The 15,121-nt window shown below is 36.3% G+C and overlaps 1 protein-coding gene across 2 annotated transcripts in view; it reads left to right on the top strand.

The window, feature by feature from the left end:
• The first annotated feature begins 2,912 nt into the window (after positions 1-2,912).
• The window catches only part of LOC18443592 (developmentally-regulated G protein 2), a 48,109-nt gene continuing 35,900 nt past the window's right edge, over positions 2,913-15,121 (top strand). The window contains exons 1-4 of one of the 2 annotated variants that reach the window (XM_011628530.3): positions 2,913-3,123; positions 4,943-5,057; positions 5,142-5,229; positions 8,832-8,899. In XM_011628530.3, the coding sequence (XP_011626832.1) occupies positions 5,160-5,229; positions 8,832-8,899 (138 nt within the window). In that variant the 5' untranslated portion in view covers positions 2,913-3,123; positions 4,943-5,057; positions 5,142-5,159. The remainder of the gene's footprint in view (positions 3,124-4,942; positions 5,058-5,141; positions 5,230-8,831; positions 8,900-15,121) is intronic. The other variant, XM_006853779.4, reaches the window with a different exon arrangement.

Genomic DNA, 15,121 nt, shown 5'->3' with positions numbered 1-15,121 from the left:
CCATTTATTGAGGAATATTTAGCATCGATTTGGTGCTTTTATTATTATCTTAACCTTTTTGTTCAAAAATTTCAGAAAACATTTCCATAATTTTTGTTGTTAATTGCAACTTTTATGTTCTTGTTATTTCTTTGGATTTCTTAAATTTTTCAGTAATTTTCTACATCTATTGGTGATTTATTTGTGGGTCCTTTTTAATTTTTTGGGTAAATATTGTGGGTCCTTTATATTGTAGTGGTTGGTATGTAATTTGTGTGCGAGTAGTTGATTTTTGTAATCTTGAAAGGTTTTCTGGTTTTGTATTTCATGTATTTTTCTTTGTATCATAAAGAGGTCAAGATAGAAATTGTAAAGATCAAGAGCTATAATCTGTTCAAATTTAATGATGCTTACCTAGGGGTTTATATGCTAGCATTATGTGAATTATTGAGGCTAATAAGATGTGGTACCTTTGCCTGCTTATTTATCACTAAATTACTATAGCTGACTTCGTTTTATACTTTAATACTCTCATGGGTGCCTGCTTGTTTTAAAAAAAAAAATTATCACTAATATATCTTAATTTTTATCTATTTAGAAAAAAAAACTCTCAACTTTTATAAACCTCACCCACACTTTTTCTTGTTTTTTTTCTTGAATTTTGAGTTTTTTTTTTTTTACCAAAATAACCTTAACGGTAGTTGTATTACCGTTAAGCCAAGTACCTTTAATTACCGTAAAAACTAATCCATGTTATACGCCATTTTAATTACCGTAAAAACTAACCCATGTTACCAACCCACGTTATAGGCCACTCAAAATGCCGTAAACCCTTTTTTCTGTTCATAGTTATCTCTTTCATCTTTCTATTTTTTTATGTTTATCTCTTGTTTCTCTCTCTAATTCTTTTTAATATTTCTCTTCATTCTCTCTCTACTTACTTCATCAACCCAACAAACACGATTCCAACACGATACAAATCTAACTCTATCTAAATTTTCATAGGGGATGGGATTGAAGGGAGTTTTTATAGGGGATGGTAATGTACTCATAGGTTGTTATACAAATATCTTTGGAGAGAGAAAGAGAGTTAGAGAGAGATAAGATTTAGGACGTATTTGATAAGTAGAAGTTTCTGAAAGTGGGAGTTAAATGTCTCACTTCCATATTTGATATTACCGTGTGAAAGCTTTCAAATGGAAATGTGACTTTCCATGTAGCTTTTTTTTTAGTGTTAAAATGAGTTCATTTTTGGAAGAACAGTCATCTATAACAATGGAAGAGCAGTTTTAGTCCCTTTCACTCCCAAAAACTCCATGTGTCAAACATATCCTTGGTGAGAAATAAGAGATAAAAAAGAATTAAAGAAAGAAAGAATAAATAAATATTAAAAAGAATTATATAGAGAAAGAATAAATAAATATTAATAAGAATTAGAGAGAGAAATAAGAGATAAACATAAAAAGAATTAGAGAGATGAAATGGATGAATATAAACAGAAAAAAAGAGTTTATGATATTTTTGAGTGCCGTATAACTTGTGTTAGTTTTTACGGTACTGTATCAGATGAGTTAGTTTTTACTTAAAATGCCATATTACATGGGTTAGTTTTTACGGCACTTAAAAGTGGATTAGTTTTTACGGTACTTAAAATGCATATTACATGGGTTAGTTTTTACGGTACTTAAAATGCATATTACATGGGTTAGTTTTTACGGCACTTAAAATATGGTAGAAACATGAGTTAGCTTTTACAGTACTTAAAATGTTGTATAAAGAAAAAAATGTTGTACAATGAAAAAAATGTCGCATAAGGAAAAAAAAAAAGGGTGTGGGCGAGGTTTATGAAAAATAAACTTTTTTTTTTCTAAATAGATAAAAATTAAAGTATATTTGTAATAACTTCCCTTAAAAAAAGGTGTACGGTCTTTTATTTAACACTCATGCTGCTGCGTAGGTTTCTTTTTTTTAAAAAAATATAATCAATAATACAAAGTGATCATAACATTTCTATAAAATGGCCAGGTTCCTCTAAATTCTAGATAGGTTACCAAACACAATATTTTCGAGTACAAGGCTTTAGATCATCCAGCTCCATAGGGATTATGAAATTCCAGGTTCTAGAAAACTAGAAGCTTCCCGTTGTCAAAGAGGGTGCATCGATTCTAGGGTGTCTTGGGGACCTGTGGGCACCTAAAATTCTTCCTTATAACGTTTATCTTCACACGTAGGGCATTCCAATCTTTACCATGTAGGGGTGGCAATGGTCCGGATGGCCTGGCCCATCCCGATTAGCTGGACCCTAAAAAATTAGGGCCTGGCCATGAAATGTAGTATGAGGGTCGGGCCAGGCCCAAGCAACCACACACCATGGGGAAAAGCCCATCCAGTCTTGGGCCCTCCCTTTCTTTATTTTTTTCTTTCTATTTTTTCTATTTGGCTTGGTCCATCCTGGGCCGGCCGGGTTAATGTTTTATTTGGCCTCACCCGGCCCAACCCAACCTAATCATGCCAGGTCCTAATAAGGCTAGGGATGGGCCTGGGCCTGGCCTTGGGCCTAGGCCTCTTTGGCTTAATCAGGGTTGGGCTGGCCTGGGCTTGGGCAGGCCCTATAGGGACTAGGGCTAGGCTAGAGCTAGGTTTGAGCAGGTCCACTGCCCTAGGTCGGACCCCATGCCCAGCCTACTCCTATCCTGTTTTACCCTTACAAGGAAATAGCACAATAAACCTTACTTAGGATAGATACTGCCATTTTGAAGTGGAGATGGTGATGGAGAGAATGTGGGCCTATCATAATCTGGTCTGCCTGACACTTCATCACCATCTATAATGATTTTGGACGGTGATGAGTCAAGGACCATGACTTTCCAGAGTCCTTAGTACTAGCATAGAATTTCTGTCCATTAAAATACCAGACCATCGTAAAAACACCCATTCGTGCAATGCAATTCACTTCAGTGTTATTCAGTTCTCTGTGGGAAGCCGATTTTGGGTTAGAGAGAGAGAGAGAGAGATTCGGGTTGCATTAGGAATTTGAGAGAGAGAGAGAGAGAGAGAGATATTTGGGTTGCATTAGGAATTAGATAGAGAGATTTGGCAAATTGAGATTGCCACAATATTTGAGGCGGTAACAGCTCCTGACTGGTTTGTCTTCCCTTTCCTTCCATTTATTCTCTCTCCTAGTTTTTCTATTTCGCGAACTGATTTCATTCTATCAGATAAGTTTCCACAGTATAGGAACTCTTTTAACTCCTTTCATGGTTGCAAGACTCCGTCGACAAACATGATTCTGTATTATAATTTCACGTTTCATTCTTGCTCTTATATTCTCCTTTTCGAATTTGTTAATGCTTCTGTGTTGTTTCAATTGTCGCAGCATCAAATTTTCGCCTTTTATTTTGTGATCGATTAATAGGTAGAGGAATTCATGATTGACACAAAGGTTGTCCTGCCAATTGGTACACGATTTCCTCCATTTCACTCCCAATGAAACGAACTTGGTGCCTACTAAGTTTCGAGTTTCAAATGTAAAATATGACTGCCACTTGAATGCTGTGATAAATAATGTTTGGTGTTATTTATAACAATTAAAAGAAAGTTTTGATGTTGTATAATCTCATTTGCATTGGAAACAATGCAGCATACAGTGCAATTGGCTAGGTTCACAGGGTCCTGTTTTCCGACTCATGTAGTGTTTTATAGTTTCACAGTTTCAACTGTACAAAGAAAACCTATAGCAAACAAAGGTAGCTACCCTTTAATCTCATACTGCCCTGAAAACACATCGCGGGTTATGAACTGCCTACTTAATGGAAACCATTTATTAATGGGGAGAATAGCCACACTCCAGATCTTATGGCAGAACACTTGATCCATGGGGAGGTAAAGAAACCACTCCAATACACCCATGCCTCTAAGTACATTTAATCTGACAGAAAACATTTATTAGTGGGGAGAATAGCCTTACTCCAGATCTTATGGCAGAACACTTGATCCATGGGGAGGTAAAGAAACCACTCCAATGCACCAATGCCTCTAAATACTTTTAATTTGACATTTCAACATTTCACCCTACCCCTTACTCTTTTTATCACACATGATCTGACATCTTCGTGACAATGGCTTTATATGCTTTCTTACTGCCTGTATCTGACCTTCTACCATGTGTACCAATTCAAGCAGCGCAACAACTATTATGCAAATTGAATATATCTAATGTGTGTCAGATGTATAACATGATGCACATGTTTTTCCTTGATAATCAACAAAGTCACAAAAGTATATATTGAGTAGTTTTCCCTAGTCCATAATTATTGAGTAGTTTTCCCTAGTCCATAATTATTGAGTAGTTTTCCCTAATTCATAATTTTTCCTCGTATATATATATATATATATATATATATATATAGTATTTTTTTAATTTTCTTATGAGCTTGTTTTTATATTTGAAGAATGCACTAGACTATTTAACGTTGATTTTCTTTGCTAACAAGAAACCTTGCTTTTAATTTTTTCACTTCGTTATGTAACTACATACAACCTCTCATATTCTTTGAGTAATTATTTCTATAGGTTTTTTGGTTGATGTTATTTTTTACTTGACAAAGGTATGACTCAGTCGTTTATGTTCATTGTCAAATTTTGTGTTTTGTTCTCTATGATATAAATGACCATTGAGAATAACATTTTAATTTTGGGTTTATATTTATTGTTCCTAAGGGTACAACTAGCATTTGCAAATAATAGCCTCTCCACTCAGTTATACTCCAGTTATTATGACCTTGTATAAATTGAATTTCTGTGTGTAGTTAGGAATCATCTGAGTTTGTGTGATGGTCTTGGTACAAGAGAATTTTTGAGTCTTATGAATATAGTACTGGCAGGGAAAAAATGTCTTTCTTGATTTTCCTCTGAAGATAAAATTCAGTTTCTTATGTTTATTATCAATTTTCATCTGCTGCAGTTTTATATATACTCTGAATAGCACAGTTACTTTGGATTTGTATATCCTTTTCACTCAGCAAACAACCCAGCAACTGTGAGAAGTTAATTGCCGGTTTATTTTACTTGAACTATCGGTAGTCCATTCACCCTGTCTCTTTGTTTTCGCAAGTAAGAATAAATCAATTTTATTTTAACTTTTTTATTTTTCCTTTTTCCAGAAGGAAAACTCAAGAAAGATGGGTATCATTGAGAAGATTAAGGAAATAGAAGCCGAAATGGCACGGACACAAAAGAACAAAGCCACAGGTTCTCCCCGGCATCCCTCTTTGTTTTTTACATGCTCTTTGCCATGTTGTCATTATCTCCCTCCATGTTTTGTGGTTGTCTTGCAGATATAATTTTATATTAATTAAACTAATGGTTGCTGTAACTGATGCTTGTACTTCAATCTAGTGGAATAATCATCATCATCATCATTCTAGCTTTATCCCAACTATTTGCGATCGGCTATACAAATCTTATTCTGTAGGTTTAGGTTTCATGAAAAGATGTGGTAAAGTTTTGTGCTGGCTGCCCTACCTAACACAACCATAGTCCTTTATCACGGCACGGGACCAACATGATCGGCTTGGGACCGGCCATGGCGGAGTTAATATAGTGGAATAATACTGTACTAGAAAATTTTCCTGTCATCAACTAGACAGCTAAGCAGAAAACTCTCCCATAGGCCATGGTAACTTGGGCTTGAGAGTACATGTAAAACATCAGTAATATATATAATTGAGTGAAGAAAAAAATATTAAAATACAAATTGGGATCGAACACAATGAAACTGAGCAGTGGATTGGAAAAATCATTGATTCCATTGTCCAAAAGTCATTCAACTTTGTGTTTTTAATCATTAGGAAATTTGTGCTCTTTATAGCATCATGTGATTTCCACAAAATTCTTATTTTTGTGATTCGATGGAATACATAACTACGTGATGGAATCCATCCTTGATTCATCAAATGATACATGGTGGAACATGAACATTATTGTTAAAAAGGTGTACAGTTAGTTGTTGTCATTTCATGTTCATATGCGGGATACTATCACTGTTAGACTTTGGCTAGGGCCATAGCCTTCCGCGGCATAGTATTCATCCATTATTAGTTGCTAAAGGTGCCTAATAATTGTCTATGGAACAAGATGTCGGAAGATTCAGAGGTAAGTTTCTATTAGGAATTGATAATTAATTCCCAAGGGTGCTTTGTTTGTTGGAGCATGGATGCTGCTGCCAAGATATAAGGTTCTTGCAACTAGTGTTCCGTGGTCCCAACTAAAAGGATATGCTGAATGGCTTTCTTTAGCCTTTAGTTGTTAGCACCCCAATAATATTTGAAACAAGTGGACCATGTTTTTCCAAATGAAAGTTATTGCATGGAACATCTGGGGTTTGGATGACTTTGCAAAGGAGAAATTCATTTGAATCTTTACCATTAAACTTCTTCCTAAAATCTTAGTCATTTCTTAAATTAAACTAGATTCCTAAAATCTTGGTCATTTCTTAAATTAAACTAGCTTCCTTAACCCTAGCCTGAATTTGATCCACTTGGGATAGGGCAAAATCTTGGTCATTTCTTAAATTAAACTAGATTCCTTAACCCTAGCCTGAATTTGGTCCATTTGGGATAGGAGGCCTTACATCCGGGACTCCCAGCTTGACAGCATTTAGAGGAATCTGGAGTATGCAGGACTCGTCAGACTTTTCTGTCTTACAATTACTTTCTTGTATCTAACATTGTCCTTGGAAGCCCACAATGATCTAAGGTTCAAACAGACCAAACTTCAAGGTCCAGTTTTGGGCGGAACTTGACCAATTCCAAACCTTCAATCCCCTTCCCTGCTGCTTGGGATGGGGTGAAGGTGGGGCTTAGGTTTCTGGTGGATGGGTGGTGAGTTCAATGTGACCAGATGGTCCTATCTTATGAAACAATGTGGGGGCTGCATCACTGCAATTATGAGTGGCTTCTCTGAGTTCATGTATTGGCACCAGTGTTATCAGCTTTGCTCTAGAGGCTTCTTTGGTTTGGCTGGGAAAATGGAAGAGCTTTGGGGCTTCAGGGGGAAGACCTTGTTCTTTTTGGCTACACGATTTTCGTGCGTATTGTGCTAACCCATTTTTATAGACCACATGTAGCATTTGTAAACCTTCACTCACATCATTAAGTCCATTCATCAAAAAGAATTTATCTCCACTTTCCTTTTTCTACATTCTTGTTAAATGACAGGTGTAAAATCTATTTTGCTGATGCATATCTAGATGATATTTTTAATCAAAGAAAGAGGTGTAAATATCATTTGTGAAGGTGTAAAAATTTGCAAGATTTCACACATGCACATGTGGGGCATGCATCCAAGGTGTAAGATTTGCAAATTTTCTAAAACTATTGAGTTGCATGTATGTGCTCGAATAGCACTTATTACTAATTTTTTGTCATAACTTATTCATACTGATTCTTGTCATTGTACAATCGCTTCATATTACCTACTGTATGTCTATTGCCAACAATTCATTTGGAATTTTTGATTTTCGATAGAAGTTTGTATACCCATTACTTGATTGTTATTATTTGATAGCTCAAAAGAGAAGATACTTTTTGGGAATTGGGCTTATTGACAGAAAATGTTAATTTTATTATTTACGGTTTGAGGAGTTGGATGATCTCTCCTTTAAGCTATTGAATAACAACATGCAAAATCCTTTCCAAGATAACTTGTACGGAGAAGCCCATAATAAAATCTGTACCCTCAATTATACTTGAGTATTTAGAGCCAAGCCGACTTATGGCATTTGATGATTCCTCTCATACATGAAGATCACACCTGTGGATTCTGCGGGATATGGATTTCCTTCTGTTCTCAACAAATTTGAGATTCAAAGCAATTGTGGGAGGACTGTCTGCAAACATGTATCTGGAATCAGATCCTTGAAGACATTTGGTCAAGGTCGGTATTAGTCAATCACCTGTACTTCATCCATAGTGGACCTTCTGAACAACCTTATGATGATTTCCAGGTCGACATTTTAATCAGTTTCAGCTTGTTCCCCTCCTTTCAGGCTTCACGTCACAACTTAGCAATCATAACCACAGCGATTCCTTTGGACTGTCTGACCAACCATATTCTGAGAATTAGACATCAATTAATGGTTGTTAAATATGTGATATTATGGTAGTAGTTCATATGGATTAGAGGAGGGAAGAACTCACTCTATTATTATTATTTGGTCGCTAGAACTTAGGTAGTTTAGCAATGTCAAACATATGAATGGAATTTACCTCTCAGACCCACAGATTCCATTCTTACTTACGGATGTCCCAGATTATAATGCTTTTGGGCAGATTATGTATCACTTTATACTTTTATGACTGGTTATCTAATTGCTTGGAATTTATGTTATGATAGTCGAATGAGTGTTTGTTGCAAGCTACTTTCAGGTTTTACCTCAGTTTCTCCCTTATTTGAATTTGGCAGCCCTAGTTCATATACATTAACCTTCCTCTTTGGCTACTCCGTAGTATTCTAAGCTCTTTGCTATATTCTTCTTGTTTTGCTTCAATGATCTTGTTGCCTTTTTAGGATTATAACTGTCTTAAACTGTCATATCTGTCAGATTTAATATTGCCCATGGACTTCTGTTTTCATTTATGCTGTTCTTATTGCTTGTTTCTTCCTTTTCACCATGCTTAACAAAGTTTGCCAAAAACGTAGCAATATCTCAACATTCATGTATTCATCTCATGCTTTAGTTGCATTAAGAGAAAATTTGTGTTTTGCTCTACTTTATACACTTAATTTTTCTATCAGCCATTTAGTGATGTATCATTCAGTCTATTGACTAACATCCATCATTATGTTGGTAGAGTATCATCTGGGACAACTCAAAGCAAAAATTGCAAAGTTGAGGACGCAGTTGCTGGAACCTCCAAAGGTACTTGTCTTGTTTGCAGATGACCGAATTCTTTATTTTGTTTGTCTATTCCATGCTTATAAATTGCAAATAGATCTTTTATTAGGTCTATAGTGATATTATCATTAGAAACCAAAATATATTTAAGGTGAAAATCGTGCCTGACTTTTGCAAATGCCAGAAATACACTTTGGGACTAGCTTGTTAGGACTTACTTTTCATCATTTCCTTCCTGTGATTGTTAGCCTTTATTAATGCTTCTCATATCACACTGTTATGACTTGACATTGCCATTTGTGGGTTGCCTTGTCTAGATTATGTTATTTTTCTGAATGCGGTTTTGAATTAGTCACAGCTTGAAATATTTTTGCAGCTATGGAACTGTTTTATTCATTTTTATGCTAAAACTCTGAATTTTAAGTCATGAATATTTGGGAACAGCTGTTCTCTTCGTTATTCTTTCTGGGCACAGAAAGAGTAACTTATTAATAAATCAATTACACAAATAGCACACCCCAGGGGGGGCAAAAACATCTAATAGAAAACTACAAATTTGACTGAGTGACAGTGGAAGTTGATTTTCAACCTAGAGGCTATTAGTCCTGAGGAAAAATATGGAAAGAATGGGGAGGGGGTGGGGGGTTTATATTCTAGGTTTATAGTCCAATAATGGGACTCGCCTGTTAGTTACAAGGATTGATAGATCAGTTGTCTTGGGGGATTGGGAGAGTCATATTTTGGCATCAATCAAAAAGGCTACCTAAGCCAGTTCAGGACCATTGTTCTGCTGGTACCCAACCAGGTAGAAGAGGCCTATCCGTATTCAGGTTTGAGCTGATGTAACATCGGGGATTCAAGAATATGGTTAGAAATGATGGGTGTATCTTGGCCTATTAGGGATAAGTAGTTTACATGGGCAAACATGTCTTGTGCTTTCCCTTCTTTATCATTGAATTATTTTCATGGTATCTAAGCTCAAGGTTGGAGATTGATCCAAGTAGCTAAGATTGAAATGTCAAGTCAAACCCCAATAACATTTTTTTCCTTTTCATTCAAACCATAATTCTTCTCTCCTCAAACCCTATCTGTCTTCTCAAACCCTATTTCTCATCAATTCTCAACCTATTCTTCTTTCTGGATTCTTGTTCATTCCTGATCTCTAACTGTTCATTCCTGATCTCTAACTTTACTTTCTTTAAAAACCCTAATTTTGATTCTCTCTTAAAAAAGAAGAAGAAGCTAATATTGATTCTGGTTCATTCCACAACATCTTCTCTCTTACATTGGATCTGAAAATTTCAGCTTTGAAAATCCCAAAATCTCATCTTCATCTTGATCTCTCTAATATTGGATCTGAAAATCTTAGATCTGATATCCCTAACTCTCCCTTCTTTATCTCAGTCTCTTATATCATATCTGAAAATCTCATATCTGAAAATCCCTGACTCTCTTCATCTCGATCTCTCTTATATTATTAGATCAATATCCCTAACTCTTTTTTTTTATTCGTATTTCAAATTATTTATTTGTTCTCATTCCAAACTTGAAATCTTACCTCTTTCCATCCTTAAATTCAGACCCTATCATTCTCTTTTCAGCGCCAATATCAAGTATGGCTTCCTTATCTACAAGTTTCTCTTTCTCACCTTCCACATATGGTTTCTATTATTTGTACTTCCCAGTTTCATAATATCAAAATCCAAGTTCTACTCTTGAATGGGCTAAAACTGATGGGATATCTCAATGGAGCCCTAATGTCTCCACTAGCTCTTATTGAAAAAGAAATTGTACTTGAAGATGACAGAGAAAAGATGAAAGTGGTCTCTAATCCTGAATTTGATAGCTGGTTTGCCTCGTACCAGTCTTTAATCGGTTGGTGAAATTTTACTCTTTCTTGAGACATTTTGTCTCAAATGACGGGTGTTCGTTCAACCAAGCAATTATGGGATCTTCTTCATGAGATTGATTCTCAACCATCCAAGGCAAGCTTGACGCATATTCGCCGTCAACTCCAAAGTGTAAACGAGAGAATTCTACCATTAGTGAGTGTTTCAACAAGGTGAGGGGATGTTATTATTAGTTAGCTGCCATTGGCTATGATGTTAGCGATGATGATAAGGTGCTCTACTTGCTTGGAGGATTAGGTGAAGGGTATGATGTGTTTGTCACATCGGCCTTGTCTAGACCAGCTACACCTGGTTTCAATGAGCCGTACCCTCTCTTGTTGCAACATGAAGTCTTATTCAGGAAAAACCAGTTGAAGGCAAAGGAAGACAATAATGATGTCTTAAATGTCAATTCTTATAACTTAACACTTCTACTAGAGGCCGTAGAAGAGGAAGGAACAATCATGTCGTGGACTTGGTCGATTTTATCCTTCTAACCAATTTTATAAAATCATAGATATGCTGGCATAACAATCGGTCACAAGGATACAGTGCCCAGGGAGTTTTACCAGTGCTGTACTGGCTTACAAAAGCCAACCAGCCCATTATATGTCAGTTATGGGGAAAAAGGAATCATACCGCTTCCCAGTGTTTCCACAGATATGATCCAGTGTTCCAAAATAGTACTGCTGGCCTAACACATTCAGTTGCCAATATGAATTCCTCAGCACTGCCCTCAGATGCCTCTTGAATTATGGATACTCGTGCAGCTGATCATTTTCATGTAATGTAGTTGAGTTTTCTTCCTTAGTCCCATATGTTAGTAAAGGGAAAGTTATTGCAGGAGATGGCACTCTAGTTCCTTTCATTGGCATTGGAAATGTTGTTGCCATACTCAATTAGGTTCCTTTTCTTTGCATAATACTTTATTGTCTATTCTCATTTAGGCTACATTTCTTTGCCTAATGATCTGGAGTATTCCTCGGTAATTACTCCTAACTCTGTGTTCCTGAAGGATCTTCATACAAAGAGAACAGTTGCTGAAGGAACACAATAAGGGAACATATACTTTATCAGGGAAATTTTTTTGATTGCATATTTTATCGAGGAACCTTCATCATTGCAAGATTGTATCAGGAATATCAAGGTCAAGAATGGGAGTCTCTTGTTTTTCCAGTTCAGTCATCATTCGTTTTTCTTTCCAATAAGGCCTACAAGTCTATGTGGCACCAATGTCTTGCCCATTATGGGCAAGGGGCTCTTGTGAGCTTCCTTCAATGTTAACAATAAAAGAGTGATTTTTCCTTTAGAGTTAGTACATTTTGATTTTATAGATAAGTAAAGATACAAATAACACCACCCCAAAGGCAACTCACAAGAGACGGGCTCTCAGAAAAAGGTGTAGAACAGACAAAAAGAATACTTATTGTGTAGGCTCAAAACAACAGTTAAGAACAGTTGCAGAGACGTAGAGAGAGATAGCAGAAGGGTGAGAAAGAGAGAGAGAAAGAACAGTGAGAAAGAGTATTGCAGAACAGCAAAGAGGAGTGAGAATAGCTTGGTAGAGTGGAAAGAGTCAGAAAAAATAAAAACCAAGTTCGAATGTTTTGACGTGGATCTTCTTTTTAAAACAAGAATCCATTGTTTTCAATGTCTCTATTAAATTCTGTTGCTTTGTTGAGTCGTATTTCCAACGCTGTATTATTCGATTCTGTAGTGATGGAGGTGGGGAGTAAACATTTGATAAATTCAAAGATTTCCTTTCCAATGCAAGATAAAGAGGTAATAGTCTATCAAAGAATCAAACACAGGGAGCAGTCCATGAAGGATAATTTAAGCATAGAAAATGCGCACCAAGAAGTAAAGACTCATGAGAGGGAACCTGATGTGTCCTTCAAGAGCGATCAAATCAAGAATCCCCTACTTCATAATTTATACCTGTTAGGGACCCAAAACAACTCCAAAGATCAGCTCGCACTTGGCATCCAATAGAAAAGTGGACATAGCTCTTTTTACTGAACATCAAATTTTCTTAGCAGAAATTCTAAAACAGCATGAGCCAGGTTTGCATAAAATGGCAGCAAAGAATGTAAGATGGAAAGAGGTAATAAAAGAAATGCAAGCTCTACATAGATGTAGAATAGATGTAGAATATGGGTGATCGTCCTGAGGTCCAAAGGGGAAAATGTTGTGGGGTCGAATAGGTAAATAAAGTCTAAGGCAGATGATTTCATCGAGTGTTTCCAAAGCAAGGCTAGTTGCAAAGGGATATACTAAGAATATGAGCTGGACTATGATGAAACTTTTAGTCTAGTGGTCAAAATGGGCACTATTAGAGTTATCTTATCCCTTGCATGAGCCCATACCTGGGATATTTTTCAGATGGATGTTAAAAATGCATTTCTACGTGGGACTCGAAAGTAATATATGTGGAACTACCAAGTGGCTATAATGAAGGAGATCTAAAACTCATAGATTGCAAATTAATTTGGGTTATATATGGGTTGAAGCATGCATCATGAGCTTGGTTTGATAGCTTCTATAAAGCAATTAGGAAATATGACTTTTAGACAACTCCAGTGGACCGATCTTTATGCATTCGGTGTGATGGAAAAGATATGACCATTCTAGTACTCTATGTAGATGACATTGTCCTCATAATGAGCTCATTGAAGAAGATGATCTCATTAAAAAGGTTCTTATTGATACATTTCAAATGAAGGACCTGGGAAATCTAAAACACTTCCTAGGCATAGAAGTTGAAACAAAGAAAGATAGGATGATGCTTGGGTGATGCTATATGCTATGGGCCTTTTGAATAGTACAAAAATGTAGATGCAAAACCAGCCTTTAAACCTGCTGTTTTGAAAAGACGATTGGGAGATAATGAATGTTTCAAGGATTTTATTCCAAACATAGAAACAGTACAAAAGTACAGTTTTGCCTTACAATATCTCACTCCTTTAAGACCTTGTATATCTTACACGCTTAGGTGATCCAGTATATGCATAGTCCATGATCCAGTATATGCATTGTCCAATACGAATGATGGGCTACTTTACCTTCAAAATAATCATATGGACATGAAACCTTTAAGAGTTGTAGCCTTTTCAGATGCCGACTGCACTGGGGACCTGAGTACTGGAAGAGTGGTTACAGGTCACTGTGTGTTTATGTGCAAGGATTTTTGTATCCTGGTGCAGCAAGAAACAAAGGACAATGGCAAGATCAAGCACAAAGGCTGAGTATAGGGAAGTCACCTCTGAAATCTCTTGGATAAGAAATCCTGCGATGGCTCTTGGACTCAAATTATGTAGTGCACTTCTAGACTGTGATAATCAAATTGCGATAGCCATCTCAATATATCCAGTGCTCCATTGAAAGACCAAACAGATTAAGATAGATCAACACTTTGTGAGAGAAAAAATTGAAGACAGAAATGGTTGCAAAATTTTCTGGGACCAATGAACTGGTGGCAGATACTTTCACAAAAGGGCTAACCAAGCAAAGGCATAGACTTCTAAAGGGCAGGTCCATGATTGTTACTGATATAGGGATAGAGGGGGCATGTTAATGATATAAAATAGTTTACAAGGGCAAATATGTAAATATATTTCTATGCTGTTAATGTTGTCATGGGCACTTTTGTCACTTACATTGTAAATGATTTATATAAATATAAGGACAACCAAACCATGAAGTACTTTCGGGACATCCCATTCACTCATTCTCCCATATCTAGCTTGTTCTTTCCCCCCTTCTTTATTACTGAATTAGTTTCATGGATCAAATAGTGAAGAAAAAGAAGAAGGGGTATTAAAAGGCATTATGTATCTTGACAAGAAGGAAGAGGCCTCAATATTATCTTTGTAAAACAGAGTATCCTGAGCGTCATTTAAGTTACAATATCAGGAGATCCTAGAATAGGAAGAGATCACTTAGTGCCAAAAATCAAGAGCAAAGTGGCTAGAGGAGGGTGATAAGAACACAACCTACTTCCCTGAGGTGCAAATGCCCGTAGAAGATTTAATCAAATAAACAATGTTATATCGGGAAGTAGGAGAAAGGTACGAGAAATTGATGTGAACACTGCTAAAGTGAATTTCTACCAAAAGTTATACAAATAGGATGATATTTGGAAATGAGCTTTACATGACTTGAGTTGTGATAGGATCACAAATGTGATGGCCAATGAGCTAGGAAGAAAAGAAAATGAAATCAAGGCGGCATTATTTTTCTTGGGCTGTGATAGAGCCCTTGGACCAAATGGTTTTACTATATTCGTCTTAGACAATTGGACCTATTCCAATATGTTTTGGAAATGTTTCCAGCTTCTATGAGTAGGGTTCTTTTGGTG

The sequence above is a fragment of the Amborella trichopoda genome, chromosome 5 (assembly GCF_054954075.1).
Source record: "Amborella trichopoda isolate Santa Cruz 75 chromosome 5, AtrichopodaSantaCruz75HAP2 v2.0, whole genome shotgun sequence".
In the NCBI taxonomy this organism is placed as follows: Eukaryota; Viridiplantae; Streptophyta; class Magnoliopsida; order Amborellales; family Amborellaceae; genus Amborella; species Amborella trichopoda.
This window is presented reverse-complemented; position numbering and strand designations above follow the sequence as displayed.